This window comes from Anolis sagrei, chromosome 3, assembly GCF_037176765.1.
Source record: "Anolis sagrei isolate rAnoSag1 chromosome 3, rAnoSag1.mat, whole genome shotgun sequence".
Taxonomy (NCBI): Eukaryota; Metazoa; Chordata; class Lepidosauria; order Squamata; family Dactyloidae; genus Anolis; species Anolis sagrei.
In genome coordinates, this window is record NC_090023.1 from 1,561,931 (window position 1) to 1,582,053 (window position 20,123).

The 20,123-nt window shown below is 47.9% G+C and overlaps 1 protein-coding gene across 1 annotated transcript; it reads right to left on the reverse strand.

Annotated features, from left to right (window-relative positions):
• Nucleotides 1-4,829: 4,829 nt before the first annotated feature.
• Nucleotides 4,830-19,545, reverse strand: C3H11orf42 (chromosome 3 C11orf42 homolog). Its single transcript, XM_060767180.2, has 4 exons — nucleotides 19,471-19,545; nucleotides 12,357-12,791; nucleotides 8,550-8,895; nucleotides 4,830-5,006 (listed from the first exon to the last, which is right to left on the reverse strand). The coding sequence occupies exons 1-4, from the start codon at nucleotides 19,543-19,545 to the stop codon at nucleotides 4,873-4,875; spliced, it is 990 nt and encodes a 329-aa protein (XP_060623163.2). The 3' UTR covers nucleotides 4,830-4,872.
• Between the last annotated feature and the right edge of the window lie 578 nt (nucleotides 19,546-20,123).

A 20,123-nucleotide genomic window follows, 5' to 3' on the forward strand; every position in this document is an offset into this window, starting at 1 on the left:
GAAAAAATCCAAGTCAAAATAAAGAATAAGCATTGCAAAGTCCCAGAGATTAAGGTTAAATGCAGAATATAGTTCCAAAGATCTTCAGGTAAAAGCAGGAGACATAATCCTATTGGCAAAGTTCAAACCAGAATCCCAGCTACAAGCAAGGAAACATTTGCCCCAAGGATCACCATGCAAGAAGTCCCAAGCGTACTGCTTTCCAGGCTAAGGTTATTCCATGAAGCTTTCAGGTTAATAAGCTACATTGAACTGACGCTTTCACAGAGTTTCCAGGAGGCCTAAATACCTTTCTAACATCAAAACATTAGGCTCTCAGCATCATAAAAGCATTGCGATGACCTCGCACTGAGCTAGCCTCCCGTCTGCTTGCCAGACGCGAATTCCGCCTGACCCGGAGATCAAGGTGAGCTTCTCGGGTCAAATCCTTATCTACACTTTCGGTATCATCGTGGGAAGGCACCTGCTCGCTATACCCTTTGTTAAAATTCCTTTCTGGTGAAAACAGCTGTGTTGACACTGCACTGTCTGTGAGAGCCTCGGAAGCAGGCTCAGAGATTTGAGGCACAGACAAAGAGCCAGGAAGCTGAAACCCAACAGAAATCTGAATCCCATCATCCTCATAGTCAGAAACTAGCTCAGCCACAACACTTATATAATGGCAAACATTCAATGCCATAGACACACAACATATATTGACAGACACAGAGGCTATTTAACTTTCCAGCTTCATGAGGGTATGCTTTTTGAATTCCAGCCACCGGGGGAGCTGTTGCTTCACCGTCCACATATGACACTGATGGAGTACTTCCTCATTCTTTTACACGCTGCTGGAGAGTTTTATGGCATTATAAATTAAATTACCCTCCCCACATAAAGTGGTACCTAAATTTCCTACTTGACAGATGTGACGATCTTTCAGGCTGCAAAGGTCGACAGTGGGCTAGACAAATGGTTGGGAGCTTACTCCGACCTGGGCTGGCTTTGAGCTCATGACCTTTGGGTCAGTAGTGATTCCTAACCAGCTACGCCACAATCCAGACCACTAATAGACAATAATGGAGTGTCTTTTGGGGTATCTTTGACCTGGACAGCCAAAAGGATGGCCATTCCCATCTGTTGAAGAGTATTTTGTGATCATACCTTTGATAGCCTTTGACTGTGTGGATCATCATAAATTGTGGCAAGTTCTTGGTGGTCTGGGCATACCAAATCACCTTGTCTCTCTCCTGAGGAATCTGTATCAGGACCAAGGAGCAACAGTACGAACTGGCCATGGAACAACAGACTGGTTCAAGATTGGGAAAGGCGTATGACAGGGTTGTATATTCTCACTCAACCTATTCCACTTGTATGCAGAACACATCATGCAAAGATGTGCGGGGCTTGAGGAATGCAAGGCTGGGGTGAACATTGCTGGAAGAAATGTGAACAACCTTAGATATGCAGATGATACCACTTTGATGGCCAAAAGCGAGAAGGAGCTGAGGAGCCTTCTAATCAAGGTGGAAGAAGAAAGGGCAAAAGCTGGGTTGCAGTTAAACATAAAAAAAACAAGATGGCAACAAGAATGATTGACAACTGGGAAATAGAGGGAGAAAACGTGGAGGCCGTGACAGGGTTTGTATTTCTAGGGGCAAAGATGAGTGCAGACGCAGACTGTGGCCAGGAAACCAGGAGACGCTTCCTTCTTGGGAGGAGAGCAATGTCCAGTCTCGATAAAATAGTAAAGAGTAGAGACATCAGACTGGCAACCAAGATCCATTGCCTACTCCAAGCCATGGTATTCCCTGTAGTCGACTACGGATGTGAGAGCTGGACCTTCTTAGGGAAGGCTGAGCGGAGGAAGAGAGGTGCTTTTGAGCTGTGTTGCTGGAGGAAAGTGCTGAGAGTGCCTTGGACTGCGAGAAGATCCAACCAGTCCATACTTCAGGAAAGAAAGCCCGACTGCTCACTGGAGGGAAGGAGACTAGAAACAAATTTGAAGTACTTTGGCCACATCATGAGAAGAAAGGAAAGCTTAGAGAAGACAATAATTCTGGGGAAAATGAAAGGAAAAAGGAAGAGGGGCCAACCAGGGATACAAGGTGGATGGATGGCATCCTTGAAGTGACTGGGTTGACCTTGAAGGAACTGGAGGTGGTGACGGCTGACAGGGAGCTCTGGCGTGGGCTGGTCCATGAGGTCACGAGTCAGAAGCGACTGAATGAATGAACAACTCTGTCATATGCCTTAGATGGCATATTAAGGGCAAGATGGATGGATGGCATCCTTGAAGTGACTGGATTGACCTTGAAGGAGCTGGGGGTGGTGATGGCCGACAGGGAGCTCTGGCGTGGGCTGGTCCATGAGGTCACAAAGAGTCGGAATCGACTGAACGAATGGACCTCAACTCTGTCACATGCCGTAGATGCCATATTAAGGGCAAGATGGATGGATGGCATCCTTGAAGTGATTGGATTGACTTTGAAGGAGCTGGGGGTGGTCATGGCCGACAGGGAGCTCTGGCGTGGGCTGGTCCATGAGGTCACAAAAAGTCGGAAATGACTGAATGAATGAACAACTATTCTGTCATATGCCTTAGATGGCATGTTAACGGCAAGATGGATGGGTGACATCCTTGAAGGGACTGGATTGACCTTGAAGGAGCTGGGGGTGGTGACATCCGACAGGGAGCTCTGGCGTGGGTAGTCCATAATTTCACGAAGAGTCAGAAGCGACTAAACGAATGAACAACTGTCATATGCCTTAGATGACATATTAAGGGCAAGATGGATGGATGGCATCCTTGAAGTGACTGGACTGACCTTGAAGGAGCTGGGGGTGGTGACGGCCGACAGGGAGGTCTGGTGTGGGCTAGTCCATGAGGTCACGAAAAGTCAGAAACGACTGAACGAATGAACAACAACCTGTGATTCCCTCAAGATCACAACCTGGACAACCGCTTTGTTGGGCCTTTATCAGAGGAGAAAGCCTCCAGGAATCCCACCTTCTCCACTTCTTGCCAGCTTTTGGTGAGGACGTGAGTGGCCCTCTTGTGCTTTGCCCCAATGTCATAGCTGTGGAGGCTTCCATGAGCAGTCAAGGGTTCAATTGAGTGGCCTGCTCTCCAGTCTTGGCAGAGCATGTGCAAGGGACACTCACTATGGATTGTGCAATGTCTCCCACCTGAAAGCACTCCACTGAGGTGGGCTGCAGGTAGACCTCTTTGTGTCCCCAGTAAGCAAAAAGATAGGGGCGCATTTCCTCTCAATTCCAAACTCAACGAGTGTAAACAATATTGACGCATTTGCAGCCCTTCAGGTGAGCTCTCTCCTCTCTGTCTCCCTGCTATTTGGCAGGGGTTCCCAGTGCCCCTCGCCCTATTGCCCTGCTATACGCCTGTGAGACGTGGACTGTCTACAGTCGTCAACATTGAGACTGAATTACAACACCGCCTGAACTCTGCGAGTGCAGCTTTTTTCCAAATGAAGCAGAGTGTTTGAGGACTGGAACATCCGTAGGGAGACCAAGGGGTTTGTTTATAAACCTATTCCCCTCCCAACCCTGCTCTATGCCTGCAAAACGTGGACTGTCTACAGACGTCACATGCAACTCCTGGAACGATTCCATCAGCGCTGCCTCTGGAAAATCCTGCAAATCTCTTGGGAAGACAAGTGGACAAACGTCACTGTGGTGGAAGAAGCAAAGACCATCAGCATTGAAGCAGTGGTCCTCCGCCATCGACTCCGCTGGACCGGCCACGTTGTCTGGATGGCCAACCACCGCCTTCCAAAGCAGTTGCTCTACTCCGAACTCAAGAATGGAAAACAGAATGTTGAGAGGAGATATGATAACCATGTATAAATATGTGAGAGGAAGCCACAGGGAGGAGGAGGGAGCAAGCTTGTTTTCTGCTTCCTTGGAGACTAGGACGCGGAACAATGGCTTCAAACTACAAGAGAGGAGATTCCATCTGAACATTAGGAAGAACTTCCTGACTGTGAGAGCCGTTCAGCAGTGGAACTCTCTGCCCCGGAGTGTGGTGGAGGCTCCTTCTTTGGAAGCTTTTAAGCAGAGGCTGGATGGCCATCTGTCAGGGGTGCTTGAATGCAATATTCCTGCTTCTTGGCAGGGGGTTGGACTGGATGGCCCAGGAGATCTCTTCCAACTCTTTGATTCTATGATTCTATGAGACATGGACTGTCTACAGACGTCACATGCAACTCCTGGAACGATTGCCATCAGCGCTGCCTCTGGAAAATCCTGCAAATCTCTTGGGAAGACAAGCAGACAAATGTCAATGTGGTGGAAGAAGCAAAGACCACCAGCATTGAAGCAGTGGTGCTCCTCCATCGACTCCACTGGACCGGCCACGTTGTCTGGATGGCCAGCCACCGCCTTCCAAAGCAGTTGCTCTACTCCGAACTCAAGAATGGAAAACAGAATGTTGGAGGACAGGAAAAGAGATTGAAAGATGGGCTCAAAGCCAACCTTAAAAACTCTGGCATAGACACTGAGAACTGGGAAGCCCTGGCCCTTGAGTGCTCCAGCTGGAGGTCAGCTGTGACCAGCAGTGCTGCAGAATTTGAAGAGGCATGAATGGAGGGCGAAAGAGAGAAACGTGCCAAGAGGAAGGCGCGTCAAGCAAACCCCGACCGAGACCGCCTTCCACCTGGAAACCGATGCCCTCACTGCGGGAGAAGATGCAGGTCATGAATAGGGCTCTACAGCCACCTACGGACCCACCACCAGGACACTACCCTTGGAGGACCATCGTCCTCGGACTACGAGGGATCGCTTAAGTAAGTAAGTATTGCCCTGTATCCCATCCTCACGGAGCTTTGGCTTTGGGTGCAAACAGCTTTATTGCCATGCTTGGGGTAGTTCTGCTCAGTCTTCGGGGTCGCTCTCTTCTCCCGCCGCGCTGTGCAGGAGGGGCAGCGACATGGAGTGCCTCTCGGGGTCGGACAGGCTGCCGGTGGTGGGGCCCAGCCTCGGGCGGGGCTGGCGGAAGGGCCACTTCCCTGCAAGGCAGACGGGACACGTGAGAAGAGGGCGCACCTTTTGCTTCTCCACAGGGTGCAAAGAGTTCCAACATCAAAACATTAGGCTCTCAGCATTATAAAAGCATTGCGATGACCTTTCACCGAGCTAGCCTCCCGTCTGCTTGCGAACTCAGCGAACACAGACGCGAACTGCTTGCGAACACAGACGCGAACTCCACCTGACCCGGAGATCAAGGGAAGCTTCTCGGGTCAAATCCTTGTCTACACTTTCGTGGGAAGGCACCAGCTCGCTTTCTTCTTTGTTAAAATTCATTTCTGGTGAAAATTGACACTGCACTGTCTGTGAGAGCCTCGGAAGCAGGCTCAGAGATTTGAGGCACAGACAAAGAGCCAGGAAGCTGAAACCCAACAGGAATCTGAATCCCATCATCCTCATCCTCAACTCTAGAGCTCTAGAGTTGGAGGAGGCCCCAAGGGCCACCCAGTCAGACACAATCCAAGCCCTCCAGGCAGATGGTCATTCAGCCTCGGCTTCAGAACCTCCAGAGATGGAGGCTCAGACCCCCAGGCCGCCTGGATCCCACTCCCAAAGAACTCTTACTGCCAGGAGATTCATCGTAACGTTTCGGTGGAATCTCTTTCCCTGAAGTGGAGGCTCCTTCTTTGGAGGGTTTTCAACACAGACTAGATGGCCATCTGCTGGGGGTGCTTTGGTTGTGCTTTTCCTGAATGGCAGAATGGGGTTGGATTGGATGGCCCATGCAGTCACTTCCAACTATCATTATCATCATCATTATTATCATCGTTGTCATCGTTATCATCACCATCCTTAATATGATTGAGGCTGGATGGTCATCTATCAGGGGTACTTTGTGCTTTTCCTGCCTAGCAGAATAAAGTGGGTTGGATTGGATGGCCCATGCAGCCTCTTCCAACTATATGATGATGATGATGATGATGATCGTTGTTGTTATCATTATTGAGGCTTGGGATACTTGTTTGTGCTTTTCCTGCATGGCGGAATAAAGGAGGTTGGACTAGATGGCCCATGCAGACTCTTCCAAGTATATTATATCATCATCATCATTGAGACTGGATGGCCATCTGTTGGGGATGCTTTGTGCTTTTCCTGCATGGCAGAATGGGGTTGGACTAAATGACCGATGCAGTCTCTTCCAAATATGTCCTCATTATCATCATCATGAAAGTTGGATGGCCATCTGTTGGGGGTACTTTGTGCTTTTCCTGTGTGGCAGAATGGAGTTGGACTGGATGGCCCATGCAGTCTCTTCCCACTATATTATATCATCATCACCATCATAATTAGAATTATTGGGACTGGATGGCCATCTGTTGGGGATGCTTTGATTGTGCTTTTCCTGCATAGAGGAATAAGAGAGGTTGGACTGGATGGCCCATACAGCCTCTTCCAAGTATATTATAATATATCATCATCATTAATATTATTGAGACTGGATGGTCATCTGTTGGGGATGCTTTGATTGTGCTTTTCCTGCATGGCGGAATAAAGGAGGTTGGACTGAATGGCCCATGCAGTCTCTTCCAACTATATTATATCATCAATATTATTGAGACTGGATGGCCATCTGCTGGGGATGTTTTGATTGTGCTTTCCCTGCATGGCGAAATAAAGGAGGTTGGACTGGATGGCCTGTGCAGTCTCTTCCAAGTATATTATCATTATCATCATCATCATCATCAATATTATTGAGACTGGATGGCCATCTGTTGGGGATGCTTTGATTGTGCTTTTCCTACATGGCGGAATAAAGAAGGTTGGACTGGATGGCCCATCCAGTCTCTTCCCACTATATTATGTCATCATCATCATCATCATCATCATTATTGAGACTGGATGGCCATCTGTTGGGGATACTTTGATTGTGCTTTCCCTGCATGGCGGAATAAAGGAGGTTGGACTGGATGGCCTGTGCAGTCTCTTCCAAGTATATTATCATTATCATCATCATCAATATTATTGAGACTGGATGGCCATCTGTTGGGGATGCTTTAATTGTGCTTTTCCTACATGGCGGAATAAAGAAGGTTGGACTGGATGGCCCATGCAGTCTCTTCCCACTATGTTATATCATCATCATCATCATCATCAATATTATTGAGACTGGATGGCCATCTGTTGGGGATGCTTTGATTGTGCTTTCCCTGCATGGCGGAATAAGAGAGGTTGGACTGGATGGCCCTTGCAGTCTCTTCCAACTATATTATATCATCATCATCAATTATTGAAACGGGATGGCCATCTGTTGGGGATGCTTTGATTGTGCTTTTCCTGTGTAGCAGAATAAAGAAGGTTGGACTGGATGGCCCATGCAGTCTCTTCCAACTATATTATGTCATCATCATCAATATTATTGAGACTGGATGGCCATCTGTTGGGGATGCTTTGATTGTGCAGTCTCTTACAGGTATATTATATAATTATCGTCATCATCATCATCAATATTATTGAGACTGGATGGCCATCTGTTGGGGATGCTTTGATTGTGCTTCTCCTGTGTAGCAGAATGGAATTGGACTGGCTGGCCCATGCAGTCTCTTCCAACTATATTATATTATCATCATCATTAGAATTATTGGGACTGGATGGCCATCTGTTGGGGATGCTTTGATTGTGCAGTCTCTTACAGGTATATTATATAATTATCGTCATCATCATCATCAATATTATTGAGACTGGATGGCCATCTGTTGGGGATGCTTTGATTGTGCTTCTCCTGTGTAGCAGAATGGAATTGGACTGGCTGGCCCATGCAGTCTCTTCCAACTATATTATATTATCATCATCATTAGAATTATTGGGACTGGATGGCCATCTGTTGGGGATGCTTTGATTGTGCAGTCTCTTACAGGTATATTATATAATTATCGTCATCATCATCATCAATATTATTGAGACTGGATGGCCATCTGTTGGGGATGCTTTGATTGTGCTTCTCCTGTGTAGCAGAATGGAATTGGACTGGCTGGCCCATGCAGTCTCTTCCAACTATATTATATTATCATCATCATTAGAATTATTGGGACTGGATGGCCATCTGTTGGGGATGCTTTGATTGTGCTTTTCCTGCATGGCAGAATAAAGGAGGTTGGACTGGATGGCCCATGCAGTCTCTTCAAACTATATTATGTCATCATCATCATCATCATCATTGAGACTGGATGGCCATCTGTTGGGAATGCTTTGATTGTGCTTTTCCTGCATGGGGGTTGAACTGTGGAATCCTAGAATCCTAGAGTTGGAAGAGACCTCCTGGGCCATCCAGTCCAACCCCATTCTGCCAAGAAGCAGGAATATTGCATTCAAAGCACCCCCAACAGATGGCCATCCAGCCTCTGCTTCAAAGCCTCCACAGAATGAGCTTCCACCACACATGCAGTCTCTTCCAACTCCACGATTCTATGACTCCCGGTCACCTTGTGGCTCAGAGGCTGGGCTGGATGCCCTTGAGAGGGCCTATGACTCTATGACCCCGACCTCTCCCCATTCACCCACAGAGCCTTCTTTGGGGGGGCCCTCACCTGCCAGGGGCCGCAGGGGCCTCCGTAGGGACCTCCACCGCTTGCGTCCGGCTACAACGGCCTTCTCCTTGGTCAGTGGTCCCTCCGTCCCAGGGAGTGACGCCTTGGCGGGGTCAGTGGTGGGGTCAGCGTTGAGGGCCTTGGGGGCCTCCAGGACGGCCGCGTGGACCCAGGCGGCTCTGGCGGGCAGGATGTGGCCCACGGGCTTCTGGGGGCCCAGCACCCCCTTGGGGCCCAGGGCAAACTTGAGGCAGGAGAAGGCCACCGGCAGTGGACGCTCCAGGAGGAAGGAGCGGTGGCTCTGGCCCTGAGTGACCGCCAGGCAGAGGCGTCCGCAGTAGAAGACCTGCCGGACAGGAGAGATGGAGAAGGAGAAGGACCATCAGAGAGAGCTTCCACCCCAGAGCTGGGACTATGGTGAACTCGGAGGTGTGCAATAGTGATCTCAATCATCTCAGCAGGTAGGTGATAGAGCTATGAGGTTGGGCTGGTTTGGGGGCTGGACTTGATAGCCTTTAGAGATCTCTCTGAGCTCCAGGCCACCATTACAACCTCTAAAGGCCATCAAGTCCAGCCCCCAAACCAGCCCAACCTCATAGTCTATCACCTGAATGTTGGGGGCTTCATCCCTGAGGGGAACCTGGCTGGAATGGTGGCCTAGAACTTAGAGGGACCTCTAAAGGTCATCAAGTCAAGGCTTCATCCCTGATGGGAACCTGGCTGGAATGGTGGCCTGGAGCTGAGAGGGACCTCTAAAGGCCATGTAGTCCAGCCCCCAAACCAGCCCAACCTCATAACTCTATCACCTGAACGTTGGGGGCTTCATCCCTGAGGGGAACCTGGCTGGAATGGTGGCCTGGAGCTGAGAAGGACCTCTAAAGGCCATCTAGTCCAGCTCCCAAACCAGCCCAACTTCATAACTCTATCACCTGAACGTTGGGGGCTTCATCCCTGAGGGGAACATGGCTGGAATGGTGGCCTGGAGCTCAGAGGGACCTCTAAAGGACATCAAGTCCAGCCCCCAAACCAGCCCAACCTCATAACTCTATCACCTGAACGTTGGGGGCTTCATCCCTGAGGAGAACCTGGATGGAATGATGGCCTGGAGCTCAGAGGGATCTCTAAAGGCCATCAGGTCCAGCCCCCAAACCAGCCCAACCTCATTGCTCTATCACCTAAACATTGGGGACTTCATCCCTGAGGAGAACTTAGCTGGAATGGTGGCCTGGAGCTGAGAAGGACCTCTAAAGGCCATCAGGTCCAGCCCCCAAACCAGCCCAACTTCATAACTCTTATCATCCGAGCATTGGGGGCTTCAGCCCTAGAGGGAACCTGGCTGGAATGGTGGCCTGGAGCTCAGAGGGACCTCTAAAGCCCATCAGGTCCAGCCCCCAGACGAGCCCAACCTCATAACTCTATCACCTGAACGTTGGGGGCTTCATTCCTGAAGGGACCATAGCTGGAATGATGTCCAGGAGCTGAGGGGGACCTCTAAAGGCCACCAAGTCCAGCCCCCAAAGAAGCCCAGCTTCATAACTCTATCACCTGAACTTTGGGGGCTTCAGTCCTAGAGGGAACTTGGCTCGAATGGTGGCCTGGGGCTGAGAGGGACCTCTAAAGGTTATCAGGTCCAGCCCCCAAACCAGCCCAACTTTATCATCCGAGCATTGGGGACTTCAGCCCTAGAGGGAACCTGGCTGGAATGGTGGCCTAGAGCTGAGAGGAACCTCTAATGGCCATCAAATCCAGCCCCCAAACCAGACCAACCTCATAACTCTATCACCTGAACGTTGGGGGCTTCATCCCTGGGGGGAACCTAGCTGGAATGATGTCCAGGAGCTGAGAGGAACCTCTAAAGGCCATCAAGTCCAGCCCCCAAACCAGCCCAACCTCATAACTCTATCACCTGAACGTTGGGGGCTTCATCCCTGAGGAGAACCTGGCTGGAATGGTGGCCTGGAGCTGAGAGGAACCTCTAAAGCCCATCAGGTCCAGCCCAACTTCATAACTCTTATCATCCGAGCATTGGGGGCTTCATCCCTGAGGAGAACCTGGCTGGAATGATGTCCAGGAGCTGAGAGGAACCTCTAAAGGCCATCAAGTCCAGCCCCCAAACCAGCCCAACCTCATAACTCTATCACCTGAACATTGGGGGCTTCATCCCTGAGGGGAACCTAGCTGGAATGATGTCCAGGAGCTGAGAGGGACCTTTAAAGGTTATCAAGTCCAGCCCCAAACCAGCCCAACTTCATAACTTTTATCATCTGAGAATTGGGGGCTTCAGCCCTAGAGGGAACCTGGCTGGAATGGTGGCCTTGAGCTGCTAGGTACCTCTAAAGGCCATCTAGTCCAGCCCCCAAACCTGCCCACCTTATAACCCCACCTTATAACTCTATCTCCTGAACGTTGGGGTCTCCAGCCCTGGAAGGAACATGGCTGGAATGGTTGCCTGGAGCTGAGAGGGACCTCTAAAGACCATCAAATCCAGCCCCCAAACCAGCCCAAACTCATAACTCTATCATCTGAGCACTGGGGGGGGGGGGCTTCATCCCTGAGGGGAACCTAGCTGGAATGGTGGCCTGGAGCTGAGAGGGACCTCTAAAGGCCATGTAGTCCAGCCCCCAAAGGCCAACCTCATAACTCTATCACCTGAGTGTTGGGGGCTTCAGCCCTGAGGGGAACCTGTCAATCTAAGTCCATAAGTCAAACAAGCAGGGATACAAACCATGAACATGAAATCTCCAGTCAACTGGAGATTTCTTCATTGTTTTCCTGTTGCCCACCTCCCTTCCACCCCATTGACTGAGAGGCCAAAGCAGGGCTCAGGCCACCATTGGCTGTCTTGCTATCTTGCCGACGTCACAGCTAATCACAACGAAGGTGGCTCGGGGTGGGCATGGAAACTTTTGAATCTGTATATTCTGTATTTACCTGCCTAGCAGACATGTCAATTTTGTTGGCAGATTACTGCAATCGTCATGCTTTCCAGCTGGCAAGAAATAAAAACCTCGGTGGCTTTCTCTTCAACTTGGTGAGATTCATTCTGTAATATTGGCTTCTCTTTCTCACCAGGGTACCCACAATGTCTTGGGCCTAATTCACAGCCATTCTAAATTGCTCAACAACGCCTTCACTAGAGCAGTGACTATATTGAAGTCTGTGGTTCCACAATGGCATGCCATTAGGGGTTGTGCAAGAGTGATTGGAATGTGGAAGGATGGGGAATAATGTAGGGCTGGGCGGTTTCGTTCGTTAATTTCGTAATTCGTTATTAATTCGTTATTTTTTTTAATAACGAAGCGATATTGAACCATTCAGGAGCAACTAAAAAACGAAACGAATTTTTTCAATTCGTTTCGTAATTGTTTCGTAATTGATTCGAAATCGTTTCATTATTATTTCCGCATTTCTGGTGCAAGTTTTATAGTCGTTGTTTGTTTTCTCAGTGAAAAATAAATTATCACACCAACAGTCAACAACAGAGGGAGAGGGAAGCTTCCTGTCCCATTTGGAGGTTTTTTTAGCGTATTGCGCTATCACGCCCGTCATTAACGAATCGATTCATAATTGTTTCGAAATCGATTCGTAATTGATTCGTAATTTACGAAATTTCATAAATATCGAAATTTTTTAAAGGAAAATTTCGGAATTAATTTAAAAATCGAAACGCAAAAACCCCCTAAAAACAAATCGAGTTTAGAAACAAATTTTTCCGTGGTTGCCCAGCCCTACTATAATGTGCACTGGGGATGGCATTTCGCTTTGTGGTACAACGTACAATGGCAATCCTAAGGTTGGTCTGCCTACCTCGTAGATGACGAAGAGGCTCCTTTGTGCACGCAGCCAGGGCAGATCTGTCCGTAGTGCCAGGGTCCCCGGGCGCAAGGCCAGGAAGGCCACCTTCTTGTGGACGCCGGACATGGTCAGCCGGATGTGCCGCAGAGTCCCGGCCACCAGCCGCGTCTCCTCATAGCGAGATTCCCCCCGTACACGGGCGCTGTACTCGCGGGTGCCGTGGCACAAGGCTGGGGCCGGGGCTGGACCCCCCCGCAGCAACCCCTCCAAGGGTCCCACCGGCACCAGGCAGCGCGGGCGGCGGTGGCGCAGCAGCAGTGGCAGCGGGAGGGCAGCTGGACCTCGAGGGGGAGGCCTCTTGACCAGCACTGTCAGCAGATCGTAACAGGAGGCCTCCGCCAAGAAGGGCACCGGGACCACCGTGGGGCCAAAGCGCTCCTCGATCACCTGCACAGCGGGTGGGGGGGGGAGACACAAGGAGTAGGGGGCTTTGCAGGTTGACGTGCAGACATTTCCAACCCTAGACCCCTCCCCAATATCTCAACACTTCTATCACTGGCGTGTTGTGTTGTTTCCGAGCCGTAAAAACAACAACAACAACAACATTTTATGTATATTCCACCCTTCTCCCCGGGGGCACTCAGAGTGAATTACAGCATATAAACAGATACAGGCAAACATGCAGTGCCTTGTTACAATGAGACACATAGACACAGGCAAAGGCAAAGGCTTCTCCTTTCATTTCCGGCTCTGTAGACGGTGCTCTCCCTGAGGGTAATCAAAGTGAATTACAACATATAAACAGATACAGGTAAACATTCAGTTTATCTGTATCTGTAGGCGGTGCTCTCCCTGAGTACTCAAAGTCAATTATAGCATATAAACAGGTACAGGTAAACATTAGGTGTCTTTTTACAATGAAATACAATGGGACACAAAGACAAAGGCAAAGGCTTCTCCTTTCATTTCTGGCTCTGTAGGCGGCACTCTCCCTGAGGCTACTCAAAGTGAATTACAACATATAAACAGATAATGGTAAATATTAGGTGCCTTGTTACAATGAAATACAATGGGACACAAAGACACAGACAAAGGCAAAGGCTTCTCCTTTCATTTCCGGCTCTGTAGGTGGAACTCTCCCCGAGGGTAATCAAAGTGAATTACAACATATAAACAGATACAGGAAAACATTCGGTGCCCTGTTACAATGAAATACAATGGGACACAAAGATAAAGGCAAAGGCTTCTCCTTTCATTTCTGGCTCTGTAGGCGGCACTCTCTCTGAGGGTACTCAAAGTGAATTACAACATATAAACAGGTACAGGTAAACATTCAGTGCCTTGTTACAATGAAATACAATGGGACACAAAGACACAGACAAAGGCAAAGGCTTCTCCTTTCATTTCCGGCTCTGTAGGCGCCGCTCTCCCCGAGGGTAATCAAAGTGAATTACAACATATACACAGATACAGGTAAACATTCAGTGCCTATTTACAATGAAATACAATGGGACACAAAGACAAAGGCAAAGGCTTCTTTCATTTCCGGCTCGGTAGGCGGCTCTCTCCCTGAGGCTACTCAAAGTGAATTACAACATATAAACAGATACAGGTAAACATTCAGTGCCTTATTACAATGAAATACAATGGGACACAAAGACACAGGCAAAGGCAAAGGCAAAGGCTTCTCCTTTCATTTCCAGCTCTAGAGACGATGCTCATCTTTGGCTCTGAGGGAGGTGCTCTTCTTCATTTCCAAGCTGAGGAACCTGCGTTGTCTGTAGACACCTCCTGGTTGTGTGGCCTGTGCTTGGAGCATCCTTTTGCCTTTCTGCTGAGGGGGTACTTGTTGGTCTACTCACATTTGCATGTTTTCAAACTGCTAGGTTGGCAGGAGCTAGGGCTAAAAGTGGGAGCTCAAACTCCCAACCTTCAGCTCAGCAATTCAGTGGCACAAGGGCTTAATCCATTGCACCACTGCAGCTCACTTATGGCCATTTTCCAGTAGCATTCTCTCCTAATGTTCCACCTGCATCTGTGGCAGGCATCTTCAGCAGTTCTGTTGACAGTGAGGCTAGTGGAGTGTACACATATGTGGGGAATAATATCCAGGGTGGGAGAAGGAACCAGGATGGAAAGACACCAGAATCCAGGCAGTGACTCATGCCCGCCAACCAGGCACAGGAGGTCTCCAGGCAGCATGCAACCAAGGGCCAGTGAACACCACCCAGACAAAGGATGTCTCCAGGCAGAAAGCAATTCAAATGGGAAAAAGGCTAGAGGCATGGTCTAGAGGCATTCTCTCCTGACGTTTCGCCTGCATCTATGGCAAGCATCCTCAGAGGTAGTGAGGTCTGTTGGAACCTCACTTATATATCTGTGGACTGACCAGGGTGGGACAAAGGACTCTTGTCTGTTGGAGCTAGGTTGGAATGTTTAAACTGACCACCTTGATTAGCATACAATTGGCTGACTGTGCCTGGAGCAAACTTTTGTTGAGAGGTGACAGAGAGGAAACAAACAAGGACATCTAATCACCTCTCAACAAAAGTTTGCTCCAGGCACTGCCAAGTCATCAAATGCTAATCAAGTTGGTCAGTTGAAACATCCACACCTAGCTCCAACAGACAAGAGTCCTTTGTCCCACCCTGGGCATTCCACAGATAGATAAACCGTTTTTCCTAGTTCCAACAGACCTCACTACCTCTGAGGATGCTTGCCATAGATGCAGGCGAAACGTCAGGAGAGAATGCCTCTAGACCATGGACATATGGCCCAAAAAAACCCTACAACAACCCATTATTATTATTATTATTATTATTATTATTATTATTATTATTATTATTATTACAGAGGCTGTATGGCCATCTGTCGGGAGGGCTTGGACTGTGCTTTTCCTGCCTGTCAGAAGAGGGAAGTTGCTCCTTTCAAGCCTGGAAAAGGAACTCAGAGCATGTTATGCTGTTTCCTGCCCCATGGAAACGGAGAACCCAGAGGCCACACATTCCAAATGGTGGTCAGTGGTCAGTGGCCAGAGGCCGGGCACTGGGGTCAGAAAGGGCAGTCCCCAGCGTCTCCCGATGTGCCATATGCAAAGGCATCCAGATGAGTGGACAGAAGTGCCAAGCCATATGGGATCAATGGTGGTCAGTGGTCAGTGGCCAGAGGCCGGGCACTGGGGTCAGAAAGGGGAGTCCCCAGCGTCTCCCGATGTGCCATATGCAAAGGCATCCAGATGAGTGGACAGAAGTGCCAAGCCATATGGGATCAATGGTGGTCAGTGGTCAGTGGCCAGAGGCCGGGCACTGGGGTCAGAAAGGGGAGTCCCCAGCATCTCCCGATGTGCCATATGCAAAGGCATCCAGATGAGTGGACAGAAGTGCCAAGCCATATGGGATCAATGGTGGTCAGTGGTCAGTGGCCAGAGGCCGGGCACTGGGGTCAGAAAGGGGAGTCCCCAGCGTCTCCCGATATGCCATATGCAAAGGCATCCAGATGAGTGTGTGGCAGTCATTAGGAAGAAAAGTAATTAGAAACTAATGAAATTAATGAGGAAGTCTTACCTTAAAGGCTCGGGGGTAGAATTCTGGTGGAAGGGAAACTAACAGATGGAACAGGACTGGGACAAGGCAGGAGAAGCCATATCTTAAGTAAACAAATAGAAGGACGGCTATGTGCTAAATGCGGAAGGTCAGAGAATTGGCTCTAAAAGTAAATCAATAATTATTGATCCAAAACGAACATCTGAAGATATGGTACAACAGCGCCATCTATCCTCCATCTGATGTAAATAGCAGGTAATTCAGTCCTATGAACAATCCTACATAAGTAAGAATATAGGAAAATAATGTGAAAGTAATTACAGAAGAATTAATAAGGGAAATGCTTGCTTTGAATAAGTTAAAGATACATATATGAAGATATATGGAGTCATATATGTGTGAAGAGATATATGAAGTTAAGATTCACTTTTACGTAATTCATCTAGGAACGTGGCTGGTCAGCTGATGAAAGGGGAGCAGTGGAAATTATAGTATCTTGCCAACAAGTGTTCTTGGCCACGATTCCTCGAGGACAAACTGATATTGATTAGATTGTGTAAATGTCAAGAGTTATGCACATGTGCGAACTAGGAAATTCTGCCTATAAATACTGGATGCTTTTGGGGTAGTGCTCTGTGCCACATCAGCCATTTTGAGAAGCTGGGGCGCGCTTACCCTGGGTAAGCATTAAATTCTGTGAACTTGCAAAAGCTGTCTCTGTCTCTTCCTTCTTCACTGATCTCTTGGAATCCTGGAAATCGGGGATACACCCGCAACAAGTGGACAGAAGTGCCAAGCCATGTGGGATCATACATCTAATAATAATCCGATGTGCTTTTCATCTGCTGGAATTGGCTTTCCACTGGTTCTGCCGCAGGCCAGCCCTCGGGTCCTTGGAGGCGAGGGCGGTGTATCAATATTTTAATGCGTAATGAGCTAATGAATAATAATGAGCGCCCTGCAGGAGGCCCAGGGCTACTCACAAGCGAGATGAAAGGAAGTGCCAACAGAAAAGGCAGCAGAATCCCACAGCAAGGGGGAGTGATGCTCTCCTCCCATGCGCCCGCGCATAGAGACCCAGAACATTAAAGCATCTTGTCATAGAGTTGGAAGAGCGTTCCAGAGCCACCCAGTCCAAAGAAGAGAAGATTGTGGCGCAGCTGGCTGAGTGTCAGCTGCATTAAGATCACTCTGACCAAAAGGTCATGAGTTCGAAGCCAGCCCGGGTTGGAGTGGGTTTCCAACCAATTGTGTGCAGCCTGTTGTCGACCTTTGCAACCCGAAAGACAGTTGCATCTGTCAAGGAGGAAAATTAGGTACCACCATAAAGTGTGGGGAGGCTAAATTAACTGATTTGTGAGGCCATAAAGAAGACTCCAGCAAAAGCATTCCAGCAAGGAAGCATGCGGGGAATGCGGAAGTGCTTCATCAGCGTCGCAGATGGACGATGAAAGCGACAGCTCCCTTGGCGGCCAGAAAAAGTTAAATAGCCTCTGTGTATGTCTATATATGTTTGTATGTCAACATTGGCATGGAATGTTTGCCATATATGTGTACACTGTAATCCGCCCTGAGTCCCCTGCGGAGTGAGGAGAAGGGCGGAATAGAAAAGCTGTAAATAATAAATAAATAAATAAATAAATAAATAATAATAAGAGAAGAGCCAGGTTGTGGCGCATCTAGTTAGTAGCCAGCTGCATTAAGCCACTACTGACCGAGAAGTCATGAGTTTAAAGCCAACCCGGGTCGGAATGAGCTTTTGACCATTAATAGGCTAGCTTGCTGTTGACCTATGCAGCCCAAAAGACAGTTGCATCTGTCAAGTAGGAAATTTAGGTACCGCTTTATGTGGGGAGGCTAATTTAACGAATTTGCGATGCCATAAAACCTTCCAGCAGCATGCAGAAGAATGAGGAAGTACTCCATCAAAGGACTCAGTGTCACAAGTGGATGGTGAAGCGGCAGCTCCCCCTGTGGCCGGAATCGAGCATACCTTCACGAAGTTGGAAAAGCTGGAATGTTAAATTGCCTCTGTGTCTGTCTATATATATGTTGTTTATCTAATGGTATTGAATGTTTGCCATGTATATGTGCATCGTAATCCACCCTGAGTCCCCTGCGGGGTGAGGAGTAGGGCAGAATAGAAATACTGTAAATCAATCAATCAATCAATCAATCTTCCCAAGCCTTGCCAGGACCATCCCTCTTCCTTGACAGGGACACCCTAGGGCATTTATGTATTTATTTACAGTATTTATTTATTTACAGTATTTATTTATTTCTTTACAGTATTTATTTATTAACAGTATTTATTTATTTACAGTATTTATTTATTTACAGTATTTATTTATTTATTTACAGTATTTATTTATTTACAGTATTTATTTATTTATTTACAGTATTTATTTATTTATTTACAGTATTTATTTATTTCTTTACAATATTTTTTATTTACAGTGTTCATTTATTTATTTGCTGTATTTATTTATTTATTTACAGTGTTTATTTATTTATTTATTTTCAGTATTTATTTATTTATTTATAGTATTTATTAATTTACAGTATTTATTTATGGTATTTATTTGTTTACAGTATTTATTTGTTTACAGGGTTTATTTATCTATTTACAGTATTTATTTGTTTACAGGGTTTATTTGTTTACAGTGTTTGTTTGTCTATTTACAGTATTTATTTATTTGCAGTATTTATTTGTTTACAGTGTTTATTTGTTTATTTACAGTATTTATTTATTTGCAGTATTTATTTGTTTACAGTGTTTGTTTATTTACAGTGTTTATTTGTTTGCAGTCTTTGTTTATTTATTTACAGTTTTTATTTATTTACAGTATTTATTTATTTATTTATTTATTTACAGTACTTATTGGTTTACAGTGTTTGTTTATTCATTTACAGTATTTATTTGTTTACAGGCTGAGCGATGAGTCCAGGAGCTGTTCAGCAGTGGAACTCTCTGCCCCGGAATGTGGTGGAGGCTCCTTCTTTGGAGGCTTTTGAATAGAGGCTGGATGGCCATCTGTCAGTTTCAATTTGTTTGCCCTCATCCGGACCGCCACTGCTGCCGAGCACTGGTTCAGGACTTCAACACCCTCCTTAGTAACAGGTGGGAAGGAGTGATAGAGTTGGATGTCGTCTGCGTACAGGTGACATCAAACTCCAAAACTCCGGATGATCTTTCCCAGTAACTTTGTGGGAGACTAAGGGACTCCATGGGACAAAGGCTGTGGGGCCGAGGACATATCCCCCAACGGGAACTTCTAGGAGGACCAGAGCCAATGCAAAGCAATAACTCCAAGACCCATTCCCGTGAGGCATCTCAGAAGGATACCATGGTCAACGGTATCAAAGGCTGCTGAGAGGTCCAGCAGAACCAATTCCTTTAGAAGCAGGCATGGTCCAACTTTGGCCTTCCCTCCAAGTGTTTTGGACTTCAACTCCCACAATTCCTAACAGCCGGTAGGCTGTTAGGAATTGTGGGAGTTGAAGTCCAAAACACCTGGAGGGAAGGCCAAAGTTGGACCATGCCTGCCCTAGACCCTCTTGAGCTGTCCACTTTCCCCTCTGACCTTGTCCCGGATCAGCTCCCAGTTGGCGTCGGCCTCCCCGATCTCCAGGGCTTGGGTGCCACTACTAGGGTCCATCTTGCTCCCGGTTGGACGGGGCCTCCGTGGGTCCAGGGGGGCGGCTGCAGGGGGCGGGCCTGGTCATGGGCGAGGGGGAGATGGTCGCCAGCAGGTAGCCAAGGGAAGGAGGGATGGATGGATGGAAGGAGGAAGAGGTCCCTCAGCTTGGGAGGCAGCAGGAGCAGGTCCAGGTGTCCCCAGGAGTGGTCTGTGCGTGTCGCGGTGAGGTCACAAAGGGAGGGCTGTTTGACCAGAGGAGGCCTCTTTCCTGCTGCCCCTTCCCCATTCCATTGGAGAAGGTTGTATGTGGTCATCAGGGGCCGGGTGAGGATCTGCTGCGACTTTGAAACTCTTCTGCGAATGACTCTCACAGATTAGAGAGAACACGATGAATTTCAACAAGGAGATGCCACCTGAACATGAGGAAGAACTTAAGCCATAAGTTGGAGATACCTTGAGATGTTTTAGATGGCCATAAGTTGGAGATACCTTGAGATGTTTTAGAGGACCATCAGTTGGAGATACCTTGAGATGTTTTAGATGGTCATAAGTTGGAGATATCTTGAGATGTTTTAGATGGCCATAAGTTGGAGATA